This window comes from Perca fluviatilis, chromosome 4 (assembly GCF_010015445.1).
Source record: "Perca fluviatilis chromosome 4, GENO_Pfluv_1.0, whole genome shotgun sequence".
NCBI classification, from domain to species: domain Eukaryota; kingdom Metazoa; phylum Chordata; class Actinopteri; order Perciformes; family Percidae; genus Perca; species Perca fluviatilis.
Genome location: NC_053115.1, coordinates 35,309,049 through 35,329,340, shown reverse-complemented (window position 1 = coordinate 35,329,340; position 20,292 = coordinate 35,309,049). Strand labels below are relative to the sequence as shown.

The 20,292-nt window shown below is 40.9% G+C and overlaps 1 protein-coding gene across 1 annotated transcript; it reads right to left on the bottom strand.

Moving 5' to 3' along the window:
- Nucleotides 1–10,171: 10,171 nt before the first annotated feature.
- Nucleotides 10,172–12,864, bottom strand: LOC120556789 (transcription factor 15-like). Its single transcript, XM_039796513.1, has 2 exons — nucleotides 12,180–12,864; nucleotides 10,172–11,236 (listed from the first exon to the last, which is right to left on the bottom strand). The coding sequence occupies exons 1-2, from the start codon at nucleotides 12,660–12,662 to the stop codon at nucleotides 11,171–11,173; spliced, it is 549 nt and encodes a 182-aa protein (XP_039652447.1). The 5' UTR covers nucleotides 12,663–12,864; the 3' UTR covers nucleotides 10,172–11,170.
- Between the last annotated feature and the right edge of the window lie 7,428 nt (nucleotides 12,865–20,292).

Sequence of the window (20,292 nt, the reverse complement as noted above, 5' to 3'; positions counted from 1 at the left end):
AGAGTTTCTTTTTCACATTTACTTGCCCTACTAGTGAACTCATTATAGGTGGGGATTTGAACTTAGTTTTGGATCCATCCAAAGATAGGTCCTCCTCAAACTCCAAAACTTGTTCTCAGGCAGCTAAGACACTCAAAAAAGAAATGGCAGATTTCAACCTCGTAGATATATGGAGAGGAAGACACAAATTACTGCTTGAGTATTCTTTCTACTTTCATGCTCATAAAAGCTATTCTAGAATTGATATTTTTCTTACTCATGCTGACGGAATCCATCTTATATCCTCATGTGAATATCTGGTCATGACTCACTCGGACCACGCCCCTCTCATGCTCCTGATGGCTCAAAAAACCACCACCTATAATAGCAGACTATGGCTATTCCCCACACACCTGCTTATTGACGCAAATTACACTACACTTATTAGAAACAAGGTAGACAGTTTTCTTAGATTAACAAAGGAACTGCCTCGCCCACCGCTGTATGGGAGTCCTTAAAAGCCTACTTGAAAGGTGAAACCATAAGTTATGCATCATGGAAAAAAAGCAATATATGCTGAAAACCAATACACTTGAATCAGAGATTAGGAAACTTGAAAAGGAACATTTTCAGACTCAAAATGAAATGACTTCTTATCTGCTAAATAACAAAAAGGACCGAATACAACACACTAACCACTCGGGTGGTTGAAAATGCCATGGCCAGAACTAAACAACATTATTATGAACATGGGGATAAAAGTGGTAAACTATTAGCCTGGCAGAAAGCTCAAGATGCATTCCCTCAGTTAAAACCAAAGAGGATGCCACGATAATCCATAATCCCAGACACGCCCGCCGATAGGGGGGGACAAACGGGTCTGTTGTCCCGGGCCCACAGTAGGGGCAGAACTGGGGGCCCAGAACTGGGCCCTCATTAAATTATGGAATAATTGAAAAACATTTTTTTAAATAGGCCTATTTGTGGAAAAAAATATGTAATATTTGAGTTACATAAAAGCTTTTTATTTGTTTTCTTCCTAATTGTCCTTGAAATAGTGGTCAAGAACCCCCCCACCCCCAACACAAAAATGGTTTGGCCACTTATCAAAAGTTGATGTTGTTTTCAGTAGATTTGAAGTTCAGTATGCTCAAAATGTCCGGTCAGCACAAGTCCGGTGCTCAGAAAAGGAAGGAAAAGAGAAGAAGAAAACAGAGGCCTTAGAGATTTTCTAAACAAATATTTTTAAAAAAAGGTGGTGACGGTGAAGCTGGAACTGTCAACGTAGAGCAAGGTAAAAAACAGCGCAGCCAACGTTTACGAGCCATGTAACGTAAGCTAACAGGCCAGCTCTCATGTTAACGTCCATTAGCTTGTATAAAAGCCTGACACAACACGTTCTCTTTTACAGAAAGAGTTGAGTTTGGTAGCTCCGTCAGAGAGGATGAGACAGAGAGGAGAGAGATCCAGCTGCTGTCAGGTGACAGAAAGAGTGATGCGGGAGGGGCCCGCTGCCCCGCAACGGAGGGACAGAGTCAGGCTACCGGTGAGAGAGAGAGAGAGAGAGAGAGATGCGGGAGGGGCCCGCTGCCCTGTCGGAGAGTCTGAGCAGGATGGATCAGAGACTGATCACATTAATTTCAGTGAGAGATGTGAGGAGAGGAGAGGAAGATCAGATTAGAGGAAGATCAGAGGAGAGGAAGAGCATAGGAGAGGAAGAGCATAGGAGAGGAGCAGGAGAGGAAGAGGAGAGGAGAGGACCAGGAGAGGAAGAGCAGAGGAGAGGTACAGGAGATGAACAGGAGAGGAGATGAACAGGAGAGGAAGAGCAGGGGAGAGGAAGAGCAAGGAAAAAGGAGAGATCTGGGCGCGGGGGGCCCATCTAAGCTTATCTCGTCCCGGGCCCAGGCAAGACTGTGAGCTGGCCTGATCCCAGACATATTAATGAAACTTTTAAGGATTTCTGTCTAGACTTATACTCCTCTCAGGGTGTAGATACTTACAAAATGAATAACTTCTTGGGGGGTCTGGCTGTTCCGGGGATGGCGGCGGAGACAGTCTAGAGGCAGACATTACAAGGCAGGAAGTTTAAGATGCAATTGGGAAGCTCTCAGCAGGAAAATCGCCAGGGCCAGATGGATTTCCTATGGATTTTTATAAAACCTTTACATCTAACCTACTCTCACCGTTAATGGAAATGTTTAAGCATGCAATTGAAATCCACCAATTACCTAAAACTTTAGAACAGGCTCTGATTACTGTTCTGCTAAAACCAGGCAAAGACCCAAAACTCTGTGGCTCCTATAGGCCCATAGCCCTCGTCAGAATACAAGATATTTACCAAGGTTATAGCTACCAGACTGGAGAAAGTGATCCCTAATCTTATAAATAAAGACCAGACTGGCTTCATTCAAAACCGTTTTTCCTCCGATAACATTCATAGGTTTCTTGATATTATTCACTGTGCCGGACAAATTAACATGCCTGTCGTTGCCCTTTCTTTAGACACCGAAAAGGCATTTGATCACTTAGAATGGCGTTTCCTCTTCGCAGTCTTACAAAAGATGAACTTTGGCCCCAACTTTATAAGAATGATACAGATGCTATATCTCAACCCATCAGCGATGATACGAACAAATACTGATACCTCATCTCTCTTTCCTCTCTCACGTGGCACGCGCCAGGGCTGTCCCCTGTCCCCGCTCCTCTTCGCGCTGGCGGTCGAACCGCTCGCAATTGCTGTTAGAGTACACCCTGCCATAGAGGGCATTATGGTTGAAAATGAAAAACATATCATTTTGCTATATGCTGACGATATTATACTGTACTTGACTAATGTGGTGTCATCTCTCCCTGCCCTCTATACCCTGTTAGATGAATATAGCTGCATTTCTGGGTACAAAATAAACAAACATAAAAGTGTGGTAATGCCTCTAAACCCAGCTGCCCAAGGATTATCGAGGGGAAAAACTTCTTTTCATTGGGAACCCTATAAGCTCTGTTATCTTGGAGAACAGATACCCAATCAATTACACCAGATTTACTCTCTCAACTATGAACCCCTGCTTAGAAAAGCGGAAGCAGATTTGGAAAGGTGGAAGTCTTTACCTATATCCCTAATTGGACGAATAAACTGTATAAAAATGAACGTTCTACCTAAATTCCTTTACCTATTCCAAGCGCTTCCAACTCCAATCCCCAAAACCTTTTTTAAAAAACTGGACAGACTGATTTCTAGATTCCTATGGAACGGTAAAGTTCCCAGAGTAAAACTCAAAACCCTCTGTCGCCCCATTGAACAAGGAGGTCTAAACCTACCTGACTTTCAATTATATTATTTGGCTGCTCAATCCAGAACCGTTTGGACTTCGATTAAAAATTTAGAGCATCCTCCAGCCTGGAAACAGATCGAACAATCTCACACAGCAGAAATATTGTCAAGCATCCCATTTATTCACTCCTATCACAGTCAAAAAAATTTAACTCAAAACCCAATGATAAAACACACATCTAAAATATGGTGTGACAAGATGAGGTTTACCCCTCCCCCTTACCTGTGCACGAGAGTGCGCACCAGCACACCTGGGGCTCTTCCCCTTTTTTCTTTCTCTCTCTCTCTCTCTGTGAACGCCACAGTCATTTGGGGTGGGACCCTCCCACCCTGGGATGGATTTTATGTTAAATTATGACTCCATTACATTGTTGTTGGGTTTTGTTGTTGTTCTTGTTATTGTTTTGAAAATTTTCAATAAACTGTTAAAAAAAAAGAAGTACATTTGTATTTTTTTAATTAAAAACAAATACTACTACTACTACTGCTACTTAATATAAAGTATATAATCTATATAGTCTGAGACTGTAATTACTTTAGTTTATTCTCACATGGTACATATTCCTAAATAAAGTTATTAAAAGTAATCCCATTAATTGACAAGAAGAAAATCTATTTCAGATACCAACCAGGCGTACCAGTTGGTTTCTGTGTGTCTGAGCAAAAAAAAGCTGCCCTGTGTTGTCTGCTGTGTTCACTGTACTGGATGGGAACCTGGAAGGGACAGGGTACATACACTCAAGCACCGTGGCAAGGTGGTGGCAGTTGTCAATAAGGGCCCATCAACAATTCTTTGCCCTTAACCCTCTAGGTAAACAGGCTAATCTTGACAAATAACAGGTTAATCTGACCATGTGTATGAATACAGTCATAGCCTGAACCATGGCAAGTTTTATCTCACTTTAATGCCAGCGATCACTAAGCCATTATCAGATGAGTGACATGTTTAAAATGGCAGGAGACTCCTTTTGGCATTGTTTAATGAAAAACAAAGTTCACATGTCACTGTGGTGTTGTGCTTGGAGCGGGTGCCGGCACACGCATTCTTCTCAAGCACACAGAAGGCAGGTCGAGGAGGTTGTTGGGGGCAGCAGGTTTCTGTTAGCGAGACTATCATTGTGCTCTTTGGGACCCTTGATTGAGGATATCCTCTAAACAATTGCTGTGGGTGTTGAAACTGGTTCAAAGTTTTTAGACGTATATTCTTCCTCCCATCCATCTCCCAGTTACAGGAGGTTCCCGAGCAGTGAACAATTGCATTTACTGTATCAGCCCCATGATAATTTTTCATTTGTTGTTAAAATGCAGATCCACAGGCTTCCTTATACTTAGTAGAGATTTTCCCATGCAATGTCACAACTTAATATATATTACTTTGCCTGTTTTATTGGATCTCCTATTAATCTCTGCCAAAAACCTGCTACCTGTGATTATTCTGCAGCAAACTCTAGGGTTGAAGGGAAGTGCATGGTGCAGTTTAATTATTTGGTGGAAAACCGTGATGGAGATGTATTTACCTTTTATTGCTGATAAAAAAGTAGCCTGATGTCGTCATACTCAGATTCTAGTCAGAATCTGAGTCTGATACTGCTCAATTGGGCTGTGATTATGGGGCATGTTTCACCCGAACCAAGAAAATGCCTCTGCACTCAATTGGATAAACCTACAACCAATCAGAGCAACGGAGACAGACGTCACAGAAGCTGCAAATCAAAGGCAGGCTTCGACAGAGCAAAGGCAGAGGCGGCAGTTTCCATGTTGTGCAGACGGGTGTGGCAATGTGTATACATACGTGATTGCGGTTCTCTGTTCCTCTTTTCAAATTAATGCGCTGTTGATATCTTCTATAACAGACATGGCAGCCATCTTTGTTGTAAACAAATTCAACCCAAGCGCTCTTTGGTGACGTGGTTGATTACGTTACTGTTGATCATCTGTCCATCATTGTATAAATCCCGCCCTGATAATTTGATTGTTCCAAAGAGCTCTGGTTCGAGCATAGTTGCTCCACAAATGATCAAGTCTAGACCGAACTTCCCGATCTCAAATGTTGTGGGCGGGGCTAAGTTAAGTTAAGAAAAAATCAGAAACAATTCTTTTTCAGAAATAAAGTTGAGCAAAGATAAAATAAAGAGAACTCAAGTCCCAATAAAGCTTTTGGGGCTATGATGGAAGTCTGCTACGGAAGTCTGCCTCTTTCCTCCTTCAGAGCAGTCTGTACAGACATATTGTGGTATTATTTTGACAGGGGGAGAAATCAGGCCTCAGATTAGTCACCTTTCACCTCTGCATCAAGGACCACCGCCCTGAGACGGAGATAGAGTGCAGGAACAGGAGCCAAGCAAAGAGCAATCAGAGCCCTGCCCTGGTGGATAGATATTGTCTGTACTAATGTTTCAGGTCATTCCACCGCTTCCTCCCACTGCATGTTGGGAGGGATACAATAGCCCCAAGAGTGTCCGCTGCTGAGAGGAGAGTGTGTCAACCGATACAGAACACTCGCCCACACATTCATCTGCTCTGCTGACCGATATGTCAGTGATATTGGTCCGACTGGACAACAGCAGGCAGGGTTGCCCACCTCATATACAGTAATGAAGGTTCCTTTCTGACCACAACTTGTAATGCAATGTTAATTATTTTTGTAAAGTTTGTTTTTGTTTAATTTCAATTATTCACAATTGTTGTAAAAAATTGTATTGACTGTTTAATACTGTCATTGACTGCTGACTCGTGCAGTACCAAAAGGCTAAAAACAAACCTTACATTTTGGCGTTTGTCGTGGCTCAAAAAATGATATCCATAGAAAGGTTTGGTCTCAGATTGAACTGGAGCATTTGCAGGTTAATTCCATACCTGATATGTTATGGTCCACTAATAATGATTCCCTGTTTTTGTTATCTTCGCTGCCGTCTTGACTATAAGGGAGCTGGGAGGGACAATTGAGTGAGATGCAACTCTTCGTATAGGAGGGGAGATGGAGACAAACCTGGCAGAGATCTGCACTCTACTGAGTTTACTTTTCTAGTAATGTGTTTAGGTTAGTTTAAGGTTTATTTAAAAGCCATTCATGTAGCCTCACACAACCAGACTACATGTGGCTTGAGTTGTTTTTACCATGAGATTAAAGTATCAAAAGTCCAATCATTCGCTGCCTCTCCAAAGTCCAAAACTTGGTTATTATTTAGTATTTACAGCCACTAAGAATTGAAATATTTCTGACTTTTGCGCCACAGGGTAATATCAAAAAAAGACACTGGGGCAGACAGCAATGCACACACATAAGCAAACCTGTTAAAAATAAGTGCAAGTGCACCATAACCTAAGAAGATACAGTATGTATTAATATCGTCCTTAAAATAGTCTTATCTGTCGAATTCGATGTACGAGTACACACACACTCAGACACTACTGTGTCTTGCCCAGTTAGTGCCTGTTTGGCTGCTGCAGAGGACTGGGTTGCTCCCACTCCACCCATCAATGGAAAACAATCATAAAATTTGGAAGTGGCCTATCCAAGGCCGCTGTCCCATGAAAGGGCCCGCAGTGCGTGTCCGATGGCGATTACTCTGACAGGCCGGCTGGCTGGGGAACTATAGGGTTGAACAAGAGGCAGTGAGGGGGTGGAAGGTGTCTGTCTTGTCAAACAGTTGAGCTACAGTACCATAAGGGTCTGTTTAGGTGAAGGGGAACTGTATCACAATCTTAGCCCTTCCTATTTGCCCCATGGTATCCTCCACTAATTCTTACCAGATGGGGCTGAAGATCGGGAAAGTGCTGCTGACGACTTTGACATATTAATTTATGTTCAGATGGAACTTTATACTGTCCTGTATAGGGATACCACTAACTTTAATAAGAAACCGCACCTGTCAGAGTAGAGTTGCTCCATACTTTCCTTTGTATCTCTTGTGTATATAAAGGATTCCAATAATATACAAAAGATATGAAATGTTCCACCTCTGTATTATCTCTGCCTTTAGTATCCTAGTTTTGCTTCTTTGGACAACACTACTTTTTAAGCATATTTTTGTCAAAGACACTCTGCACTATAGTCTCTTATGTAAGTACTTATGCCTTGTGATTCAGCTTTTTCAGTCATGTAAACAGGTTTCTTTTCTATGGCCAGTGCAATACAATCTGCATGTATATTTTTCAAAATGTCCAACATCCAAAGATTACTATGAATGGATAAATACCTGCTTATATTCATACTAATTATTATTTATACTACAAGTATTTATTATACTTTATCTACATATGATTTTGAATTGTTTTATGTTATGTTTAATGTGACTGACTCAGAGTTTCGTTCAGCCACCCAGGAATTAAAATAGGCATCAGCTGATTGATGTCAAAGCTGGCACTGACCCAGAGTCCAGGACCCACAGGGAGGGCCTCGGCAGGGTCGAGCACTCAGGCCATTTCCTTCCTGTTCCTCTATGACATCTTCCTGCCTGGGGGTGCCTCTGGGAGCCATTGAGCGGGGCTCCACCGGAGCCTCAGAGCTGCAGGATAAGCTCACACAGCAGCTTCTAATTAGGCTTTAGCACTGACAGGTGGAGAGAAACTGGAGGGTTGGGATACTTCATGCAAGTGTGCAGTTAGTTGTGATGCCCCAGAGGACTGCAAGTGCAATAACTTTCTACCAGAGGGTTGTACCTCCCATCACTTCAGCAGTGATTTAAAGCATTCAGTTTAGTCATAACTGTGTTGTCAAATATTTAAAAACTGCAATAAATCTCATGGTTGTAACTTGGCTGTTGCACCACACACTGTCATAATTAGTAACTTTTAAGTGCTTAAGGAAGTAAGGAATGGTTATAGCAGAAATACAGAGGCCCTACAGCAGGTATCATAAAGTGTTGTAGTGTACATGCATATGCTGTTCACACCATAACACACACAGAGACGTGTCACATGCACACATGACGCTTTTCTATACAGCTCAGAAATGTATGGATACATCAGCTGCACATGTTGCATTGGTAGAAATCCAAAACACAGTAATACACAATGTCTAAACAGACCACTACACCTTTACTGTAAGCAAAACCCTGTTTGGGATCAAAACATTTTTGCCCATTTACTATACATGGGCACATACAAAAAAAAAAAAGGCACTTGCAAATATTCTGTCATCACCTTGGCTCTTCCCCACATATTTGGAGTCTTAGGGAGTTTTTCCTTGTATGTACTTACAATAAATGCACTTATTAGTTTCCTTGGTGAGAGTTAGATGGGAAGATTTTTTGTTTTACATTTTTCAGTTAATTCACTAGGAATATCAGTTGTAGAGACTTAAAACTTGCTTGAATGAGGCAATCCATCACAGTGGACTTCCTGTCTACTTTTATTTTCACAACATTATGTGATTGTTGCAGTGCACATTTTTCAAATCAATCCTTAAATTACTTCTTTAAGTCCTCTGAGCACTTTGTGTTGCTTTTGCTACATCCAATTAAAAAAACTGGATTTCTATCTTTCTGTGTGTATACTGATTCTATAACATTTAACACAATTCATCAACAGCTGTGTTTGTCAGGACACAGGGTGCTAGGCGATATTAGCTGTGACTGATCAACACCACATGTGGATCCCAACCTGGAAGATTTACTACCAGAACAGAGTCTTGCCAAAGATCAGCCCTCAGATTTAGTTTTTACTGTTTTCTAAATGTCCAAAACTTTGAATGGTGTTATCCATTAAAAAAGAGAAAATTAGCTATGTCAGTTTTAGATGATTCAGAAAAAAACAGAATATGTGTTTATCAAACACTTACTCTGGTTTTCCTATATCCAAGGTTTAAACTGTTTCTTCCTCTGGTTGATCTTGTTGGCATGGCTCCAGTAATGTGCTACACACCCTGATGGTCCCCATGAGTAATCATCAGTCACCACAATAGATCCAACAACACTAATTTGTGTCTTTCCTGTTTTGCATTTAACTTTTCCCAGAGTTGACTCTGATTCATGCCTTCCTAACTGGCACGGTGCACCTACCACCCTGACATGGCTCTCTGTGGTCAGATTCTGCTGGGATACAACGATTTCAGAAAGAGCCCGTTGAGGAAGAGATTGATTACTTCCTCTGTTGAGATTCCTCAGATGGAGAGGGTAAACCTTCATTGGAATTCCCCGTATAGGCTTCCTCCTCTGAGCGGTTACAGGCAGAAGATGCCAGCAATGGTAAAGTGGTTTGTTCTTTGGCTCTGGCTGTCCTAAATGTACATGAACTCTGCATGCATTTTATAACCTTGGAACCAGGAACATAGATATCTGAAGGTGGTACAGCTGCAAAGCCTACATTTTGTAACTTCCCTGATCTACAAACTAAGCTTGCAGTGTTAAAGGGTCTCTTAACACACATGACATTACATTAAACACTTACCAACTGTAGTGTCTAGCCATGCAGATAGTTTGGTTTTTTTTTCTCAGTGGTTTGATATATCTGGCTCTGAGATTTCTGCTTCCACCTGTGGCTATAGTCTACAGAACACATTGCCAACACTTTTCATTTGGATGGTTTCTTCTTTAGAAAATATTTCCACTGAAATATGTGTGTTTAAACTGTGTGCAATGTGAGTATGCAAACTACCTGCATGACTACACATCACTTGAGGTCATTTAAAAAGTAGAGGAATTATACAACCTTTTTTTGTTTTTTTTTTGCAAATTCAACTCTTAACCCGATGGGGAACATAAATGGGATCAGTTCACATTTGATATTTTGAACAGCTTTGTTACTGGACAATATTTCAAAATATGCCAATAACAACTCAACAACAAGATTTTGTGTGCATTATTAATGAAAATAGTTCAAACGATTGTTAAGGTTGGGAAGCCATTGTGAAGGCAAAGAAGAGCGCTACATCTATGTAAAAATAAATTTAATTTCAAAGTAGATTACATGTAATGAAAAAGAAAACAAAATAGTGTCCCACAAATGTGTCCTGTTGCACACAACTTCACAACACCAGCTCAGGTGGATGGACAGGTCTGTCCTCTCACATTTCATTCCTGAAACTGATCTGCTGTAAGCTACAAGTCCCTTTGTGAACCGAGCTTCCCAAAGAACGATGCAAACTTTTATGAGTTTGTCTCATACTTTACCCAATACAGCTAAGGGGAGAGGCACCAACAGCATCTCTATAACTATGATAGAGCCATTTGTCCAGCAGTCTGCTAATGCTTTGATAATTTGACCTACAGATAACAGAAGACGTTATTTATTTGTTTATATAAATAAACCTTAACCAGCATCATACAACTTTGATAACACATTTGGTTATCATTTGTGGTCAGTTCATATATTGGAGAACTTTAAGTTCATCTAATAGTAGCCTAAAAGGATATTCTTTTGGATTATGGAGTGTGCCTTTTAAGAAATAATAGGAGATTAGTATTATCAATGCAGCTCTCTGATAATAAACCTTTTAGTAATACAGAGCGGGTAATGTTGTATATTCTATGGTCAGTAAATTTCAAACCGCTGTAAAGTATAAATAAACAAACTTGTCCAATGTAACTCATTTCATTTTTAAATTTGAACATATTCTGCCACTAATTCCCTGAACATGTTTGTCATTCAAATGAAAAGAACATCCATGAACATATAGCAGCTGTATGGTCTAATTTGAAAGTGAGAAATGAACTATTTTACTATGACATTAGTTAGTGTCCTGGAACGAGTGACTGTATCTTCAGGTTTTGGTGCCAATCCTCATACAGGTTTAAGTGACCAATGAGCCAAACCAAAACTTCAGAGTAGTCCTCAAAGACTGAGATGCATCCAGACTAGGAATGATTGGTGGAGGTTTCCTCTGCTCTGAAAAGTAGATCCAATCCTACTCATACAGTTTCATCGTCGACTTATTTGTCTCGCACTGCTTCCATGCATTTTCACACAGTCTCGTTTGTCTTTCACCTGTGAACAAAGAGGGAAATTACTGTCACTGTGTATCTATAGGAAATATTATTGACCTAAACACAATTTCTAAGTTCAGATGTTTTGCTGTACTTTCCTAAGAGCATATTAATATCCATTACAATCCATTTGTTTTCCTTTAAAGGATATCACCATGCACTGGATGATAAGGCACCAATAAACAAACAAAATCACAACATGGAGATTTTAACAATGGACCCGTCCATTTTACTGAGATGCATGCAGCATTGTGGGCCCACAGTGTCATATGACCTCCCTGTAAAATGGAACAGACTCATTCCAGTCAAACAATTTGATGTAGGCTACTGATGAACTGTTGGAAAAAGTCCAGTTGGAACCCTTAAATCGGATGTTAAATGTAACAATGAATGCTGGAATAAAATAGCCTACCATATACACATTAATTCTGGTTGTGACAGAATAATGACAATAGGCCTATATGACAGCACTAACTGGCTACTGCTGCCAACCTGTCCAGGAGAACTACATTCTTGAAAACAACTTTTTTTTTTGCTCCCTTGTCTTTCCACGAAGATACACACACTGTAATCCATAAATGAATACCTTTTCAGAAATATTATGGTTTTCTTGGACATTCGGCACACAAATGTAGCCCACGTTTTATTTAAATAATACAACCCTAAATTTTGCAATCGGCAACACACACTTGGATCCCTCGCAGCATATTTTGCAGGAACTATAATGCAGGAATAACAGGCGGGCGGACGTATAATACAAGTATAAACTGCATTGTAAAAACATTTGCGTTGTATAGGCTATAGCCTATAAGCCCTATTAAACAGTAGAGGAAAAAATACCTAAAATAAAATGGGCTGTGTGTTAGGCTTATCAATGAGAAAGACATTTTAAAATAGCCTAGTGTTTTTCTGAGAGCAAAGGGCATATTTAATGAATATTTTACCCCTTTCCGTTGGTTGCTGAGGCAGAATGTGCAGATATTCCGGGGCTGTTTGCCTTCTCTACCCCCCTTCCCCTCCTTGTAGACAGCACTGAGGCAAGGCTGTCCGTCCTCCCTCCCGTCCCCGACCACAAGAACGTTGGCCAAGTGGGAGATATAGCTGGACGCCAGGCGCAGCGTCTCGATTTTGGAGAGTTTTCTGTCCACCGGTTCCGTAGGGATGAGTGTCCGCAGCGCCGTGAAAGCCGTGTTGACGTTCTGGGTCCGGTGTCTTTCCCTGGCGTTAGCGGTGTTCCGATGCGGCACCACGACGCCGGACTCCCGCCTATAACTGTCCCGCGGAATCCCGCAGCAGCCATAGCCCTGGTCGGTGCTGCCGTCGCTCTCGCTGTGGTTCCCCTCTTCGTCGTCCGAGATCAAGGTCAGGTCAGCGGGGTAAGAGAAGGGATGCGTCGACACCGGCCTGAGCATAGTAAAAGCCATCATAGGTAGGCAAGTGTTTCCCAGGCGAAAGCCAATCCCTTATTTTCAAGTAGAAAACAGCAGCATGCAGACAAGAGCCGCGCATAAACTTAGCTGTAACTCGGAGGTTTAGACAGCAGTAGTCCCCAGTTAGTTTTGACACTTGCCCATTGGATGGTCCAGTTTGATAGTCATCGTGTCAGGGAGGGTTCTTATAGCAGCTAAAGTAGCCCCTCAGCTGCATGAGGAGGGGTGGGGCACATGCGGGGTTACCATCCTCCCAAATGTTTTGGTCCTAAAAGTCACAGGCATCTGTTGAGTATGGCGAGATGTGAACACCTTCAACAAAATTAGCCCTTCGTTTTTATGAGTGGAGATCCATTTGTAAAAGCTCGAACTTGAGGGACAAAATGACACACATTCACTTTGGAACCATAGTTTGGTGACCTTCACATGCACACAAAGCTCAATGGTTCACTGAATGGTTGGATGACAATAAAAATGCTGTAGAAAAATAGTGTAACAAAACTGAGAACATGTATTTAAGTACTGTGGCTAAGGAAGTAGAGCTTCCGTCATCCACTAGTCAGAAGGTCAGTGGTTCGATCCCTGGCCCCTGGAGTCTACATGTCGAAGTGCACTTGGGCAAGACACTGAACCCCGAATTGCTGTATGTGTGAATATTTATCTCTCTTTATGAGCAGGTGGAACATTGGATGGCAGCTCTGCCATCAGTGTGTGTGTGTGTGTGTGTGTGTGTGTGTGTGTGTGTGTGTGTGTGTGTGTGTGTGTGTGTGTGTGCGCGCTTGTGGGTGTGTAAATGTTTGTATTGTAAAGAGGCATACTATTCTCCCTACAGCAAAGACTGCGTTAGATTTAGCTAGATGCATCTGATTCACTAATGCTATTTTCTAGATTAAACTGTCCAACAACAAATAAAATAGTTAAGTAGTTAATAGTAGTAGTAAGTACTAGTTGTGGTTAGTACTTACTAAGTAATAAGTTTTAGTTAACTTGTTGTACTTTTACATATAAACACTTTGAAAGCAGGACTATTGCTGCTTTTACTGAAGCAAAGAATCTTATATAATTCTGCTATAATTATTGAATCATATTTCTTCATCTGTATCGGTGTCTATGTGTCCCAACCAGCAGCGGCAGATGGCCGCCTACCAAGAGTCTGGGTCTGTTCAAGGTTTCTGCCTGTTTAAAGGAAGTTTTTCCTCGCCACGGTCGCACAAAATGCTTGCTCTTGGGGGTAATTGTTGGGTCTTTGTAAATTATAGTGTGGTCTAGACCTACTCTATCTGTAAAGTGTTCTGAGATAACTCCTGTTATGATTTGACACTATAACTAAAATGAATTTGAAATTGAAAACGTCTTCCACTAATAGCTGTAAATCGTATGCTATAGTCTGCACACTTAGAGATGTCCGTAGGGCTCTCCATCCCCATCATCCAAACACCCACTGAGGGAATATCTTTTGTAAGATGCTTTTCATCGCTCCTCTGTGTCCCCAGAAGTTTCCTGAAATAAGGGAACTTTATTCCCTTATTTATCAGGATGCATAGTGAAATAACTGGCCTTTAAAGACTAAAATCTGCCTGCTTTTATGAGAATTTAACATAGGGTGTCTATACTTATGCCCCCTGTATTTTAAGGAAGAATATTTATTTATTTACGATACATTATTCATTCACAAAGAAAATTGGTGTTCTCAAAGGTTGTATTTTGCCAAATCTTTTCAATTAAGGCATTAGATCAATTTCCAAAAGATGATTTTTTTATTCCTCTTTTTAGTCAACTTTAGCAGGGGTTCCTATACTCATGAGCAGCACTGTATGGCTTGAGATGTCATAAGGCTTTTGTGACTTATGGCCTTGTACCTTGCAGACATTTCATGCAGGTCAGAATTTCCTCACAAAATTTTCTTTCAAAATCTGTTTCAGATATACCAGTCTCTCCACCATTTTTGATCCATTTTCAGGCAACAATTAGATAGTTGTGAAGTTGAGAATGTGAATTTGAATGTGGCATGCTTTTGCAGTCTGTTTTCAGGAGTATAATAGGGGGTTCACATGGCAATATATTTCAAAACCTTTCATGGATTTTTTTTATTGAAGATATATCATTTATCAAATGAGAAAACAAGTTTTTAGACTACAAGTATTGCATTATCTTGAAAAGCACACGTTAAAATACTAAGCATTTAAAAAGATGCATGCACATCAACGTGTATTTCAAGACAATGGCACACAGTTGGCCCCAGTGCTGGCTCCTGTCCTCAGAGTGCCACAGTGATCCATGGCTCTACAGTTGCCCTGTTTCAGTTTGTCTAATGGGTTAATTGCTGTGGGTAAATAAACACTCAGCAGATGCTAGAGGTGATCAAGCTTGAACTTTCTCTGTGGAAACCAAGCAAATGGCTTCCAGATTGACTGGTGCTGTTGGAGGGCAGGAGTGACCGACTGCTGAAAAAGGGACAGAGTGTCATCAAAGGGTCTGTTTTTAAAAACAAAACCCCTCTGCCCCCAGCTCAGCTGCACCAACAACGGTGACCTGTGTGGAACCTGGTTCCACTCATAAAGCAGGACACCATGGTGTTTTACCACACGCGGCCAGCCAGCAACACGACCCCATTGCACTTTCTCTCCCCCAACACCACCACGCTTCAAAGTTTGGAACCGTAAATACTTTAACCCCCAAACCCCCTGCATAAACTTAAAGGAATGCCATTAAATGCCTGTTGAGGTGATTAAAGTACTAATGAAGTGTGTGTTGGGCGGGATGTGTGTCAGGAAAAATGTGAGAATGGTACTCAGTGAGAACTTCTTACCATAGTATAAGGTTTCACTAATTGTTTTTTGAAGCTAATACCAATATTATGTGATGAACCTGTCAACAAATAATATTTGTGCTGTTAGTCATAATCTTTCTAATAAAAGGAATATCGTTCTCGCCAGGGCGGACAAGTCCTAGCAATAAGAGTATTGTGGCAATCTCAACATCCAAAGATAGAGTCTAAAAGTCCCAGTAGTGTCATTACTTTAGGCTGGTTACATGTGAAGACCACCTGTTTTAGGAATTAACAGTTATTATTCCCCATGTCATCAAATTGTTTAGACAGTGATGGTTTAAAGCTGCAGTAATCACAATTGTTTATGTCAACAATGATAATGTGAAAGGTGACAGATATAGCGACCTATAATTAAAGTGCCCATATTATGAAAAAAACACTTTTTCTGGTATTTGGGGTGTTCTTTTGTGTCTCTGGTGCTTCCACACACATACAAACTTTGAAAAAAATCCATCCATGCTGTTTTGAGTGAGATATGGTTTCTGAATGTGTCCTGCCTTCAGTCTCCTAGTGAGCTGTTCAAAATCGGCTCGGACTGTGACGTCACAATCCGAAATGAGCTGGCTAACCGCAACCGTTAGCTCGTAGCGTTAGCATTAGCATGCTAACGCTAATGCTAACACTAGCATGGTACCTCGTTCTCCATAGCAAAGCACTGCTACAACACACACAAGTTCACCATAATCTACAAAAGAACTACTTACATGTACGCCCTCATTTAGAAGTCTCCCAGCTAATCCTGCCTTGTAACTGACTGAAGTTAGAGAAACTTTTACTTCTATTTTACTACTTCTATGGAGCTAGCTAGCTGACATGATCTACATCTGAGCTACTGAGCATGTGCGAGTGCAATCAAAGATAGTACAGAAGAAGAAGAAGAAAAGAGGTCTCACTCTGTAGCTAAAACAGATACCAGGTGAAAAGAGGATCTACAGCAGTGAGAGAGAGCTGTGCAGTACAACAAAAATATGGCGTTTTTTGAAAATTAAACCATGTAAACCTATTCCGGTACAACCTTAAAATACAATTATGAACCTGAAAATGAGTATAATATGGGCGCTTTAACACTCTGCCCAGCTCTATGAAGATATTTAGCCACTTTTAGCTAAGTGTTTAGTTTTACAGCACATTTATCGTTTTCTCTCAGTGCTCGCATCAACCAGACAAAGTGAGCAACTAGCTTCCTGGGTAGCTCACCTAGTAGAGCGTGTGCCCCATGTACAGAAGCCCAGTCCTCGCCACAGTGGTCGCAGGTTTGATTCCAACCAGCAGCCCTTTGCTGCATTTCATTCTCCGTCTCTATCCCCTTTCATGTCTAAGCTGTCCTATCAAATAAAGGCCTAAAATGCCTTAAAAAAATAAGCTACTAGCAGTTATTACAGTCGTTGGGTGGACGTAAACACAACAATTAAACGGTAATGTAGCTATCTGCTGGATGTAAAAGTAGGTACATGTTTGCAAACTTTATAATGCACTAATATTTCAGGGGTTGTAGATGTCTTCTGCTCCAAGAGACTGGAAAAAGTCTATTGTTTCTTTTAAAGGCAGGGTACAGTAACTATTTCCAATCTACACTTTTTTATATATTGTTTGAAATGATCTTTACACCCCAACAGCAATAAATAACTTCCCACATCTGCAGCTGCTGTAATCCTTTAAAATCGCCCACCAAATCACTGCCTTGCAGTCCACTTGGAAAGAACCAAATAGCCATTACCAAATAACCAAAATAGCTTGTTGATTTTGAAATTGGTTTTATTCTCCCTTAAAGGAACAAGTGAGATAGCCTGGCTCCGCCCTCCTACGTACCACTCAATTTTCATTTTCCTTCAGTACTCCGTCTGGGTTTGTGGTATATTCGTGGGTTTTCTCCGGCCAAATCCTCCAATCAGCGAACAGAGGGAGTGGCTGAGAACACTGACGAAAAGCACATTTTGGCATTAATAATTTGCAGGTTTTACACCTTGTCAACCATCATGTTACATACAAGTTGATATCTAAAGTATCTAAGCAAAGTGGTATTTCATTTTGACTACTAGAGAGAGAGAAAAATAAAAGTTTCCTAAAAAGATTCAGATACCAGACAAAGTAAAGACTTTAAGTAAGTAAAGGTTTTCCGACATCAGGCAGTAGCCTACTCCCCTCTGCAATATCCCCACTTCACAGTGTGGAGTGAGGAGACGATGAGCTTTTGGCCCGTCAGTGTTAGCTGTCTGCTGGGAAACACTGTGGTCAGATAACTTGACTCATCGACAGCTGCAGAAGAGAAAAGAGCCTCCTCCTAACAGCCAGCCAGCTGCAGCCTGCTGCTTTTATGATTTATCTGTGGTGTGTGTGTGTGTGTGTGTGTGTGTGTGTGTGTGTGTGTGTGTGTGTGTGTGTGTGTGTGTGTGTGTGTGTGTGTGTGTGTGTGTGTGTGTGTGTTGGTGCTTTATTAGATGGAGCATAGCAGAGACTGACAGGAGAGAGACACTTTTAATAGTTTATACTAAAGTTTCATGTCCATGAAAACAACCATCTACAGTATATTTATTAAGAGCTAATGTATATTTTAAAATAATTTCAAAACAATAACAGTTTTTAGTCCCTTATTGTTGCACTGAACCTCCCTACGTTTTACCTGAAATCACCTGCTACACAGGGCTGTGATGTCCTCAACTTTGTGTCTTCAACCATGTTAGATTACTCTGGTCATCACAACTACCCAGTCTGCCTCTTTAAACAAAACTGTATAGCCTATATGTGATGCATTTGTTTCTGCTGAACACAGTAAATAGAAATGCTCTTCTGTTATGAACTGATTTCAAAGAGTGGCAAAACATACAATTCTTTATCTAAAACACATTGTGAATGGCTGCTTTATTTGTCTAACAAAAAAAGAACAGCACTGTAAAACATACTGGAATTTGGTGAAACTTTTTGTCATTAACTTAAAATACACAGGTTTTATTAATTTTAAGTGACCATATAAGTTCTATTGGGAGAAGTGGAAAGTGTCTCCCACTTTCCTTTGTATTGTATATACTGTATAATTGCAAAAAAAGTATTCTGGTGTACTGAAAATGAAAAAGTAAAAAAGTGGAATAGCGATTTTGTGTTTCAGTTTCAGTTTGTCTCAAAAGCCTGGAAACAAGGGCAAGATGTTCATACATCTTGCCCTTGTTTCATTCTGATTTCTCCAGCATTGTACAGTACATGCATAATGAATGTTAATTTTGGCATTGGTGAAAATTTCATAATAACATTTCAGCATATTGTAATGATCTGAGTGAAAACTAGCCTTCTGCACCTCCTCTTGGCAATGGTTTCAGACTTTAGAAAATCTAGCCCCAGTCAATCACAGGTCTTTTCAGAGAGAGAAAGTGTTCCTATTGGCTGTTCTGCAAATGCAGATGCGTGTGCACACGTCCTTTCAGTGAAATTTCTGCTAACCTTGGCCAAAGGCATAGGGCTGCCGCTAATTCAGTGCTAAACTATAAGATAAGATACTTTATTGTCATCCATTCACAGTGCAGTACTGGAAAGTTACATAGGGGAATGAAACTGTAAAAAAATAGTCAATTTTATTACCTAGGCCATTTATTACCATTTGCTGTGAAAACAGTTGGGAGAGCTGGTCTGCTGGGGTTTAGTGTCGCATTGCCAGTCCTTCCTCCACAGCACTACAGAGGCAGGTCTGGCTAGTCCACACAACATTCTGGGATGGGAGAAACATTGGCTCTGGTTTATTGCCATTTCTTTAAAACAAGCCTCGGGAAGGAACTTGTTTTGGTGGAACATATGTACGTTCCAAAGTTGTTATCGTGCAATATAAAACTCATATTGGACAGATAGTCTAGCTAGCTGTCTGGATTTACCCTGCACAGATCTGAGGAGCAGTTAACCATAGTCCTCATAAATCCACCGGAGTTTAGAATGCCAACACAAAGAAAGCGGAAGGTAACGGAAATCCGGGCTAAAAAGAGGGACATTGAGTGGAATTTCCGGCGGCACCTGAACAATCCTGGAAGTGGAACGCAGTTGACATAGACTAGATTAGCCTTTAGCCTAGCACAAACACTGGCTTGTTTGTCATGTTTAGATTTCCTCTAACACAGCCTCCGACGTCTTCTCGTTTGGATGGCAGCATTAGCCTAGGACTGCTGCCATCCCATTGAGCCAAATTAGGTAGTTCCTCCTGCTAACCCTGCTAACCACAGCTGTGGCTAATGCAAGTTCATGTTTCTGTAGCTAATGTGAGCCTTGATTCACAGTATGTCATCTCAAAAGGCTTTACAAAGAAAACAGGAGAATCATTGTCAAAGAATTGCTGCTATATAATGATTAGTAATTGTACAGGTTATTGTATGAAGTCGCTGCATGCCTGTATTCACTTGATGGGAGGTGCTGGATGGAGATGGGAGACGGAGAGGTGCAGAAGGAGGTCTCACTCTACTTCAAATTCTTCCTCCCGCAGCTTTTAGGTTTGAAATTGTCAAAGATTATTCAGAATGGTTTTCTTTGTTTTGAACTTTCTTTAGCATTCTGTGAGATGTGTATGCGGCATTCTAGATCTGGCTGATATGAGTAAGTCCATGTGGGCTAGGTATACTTGTAGGGGAAAGTGGGGTGAGTTGTGCCAGTTTTTACTCAAAGTGACTTTAAAGTGAAGCCATGACAGTAATGCCTTCAACTTAAGGATGTACATAGATTTCAGGATGTGGTGCATCCCTGAGAACAATAACTTTGGATCTGAAATAAATTGTTTCAGAAATATAGCTTTTGGGAAAAAAGTGGTCTTGTGGCACAACTTTCCCC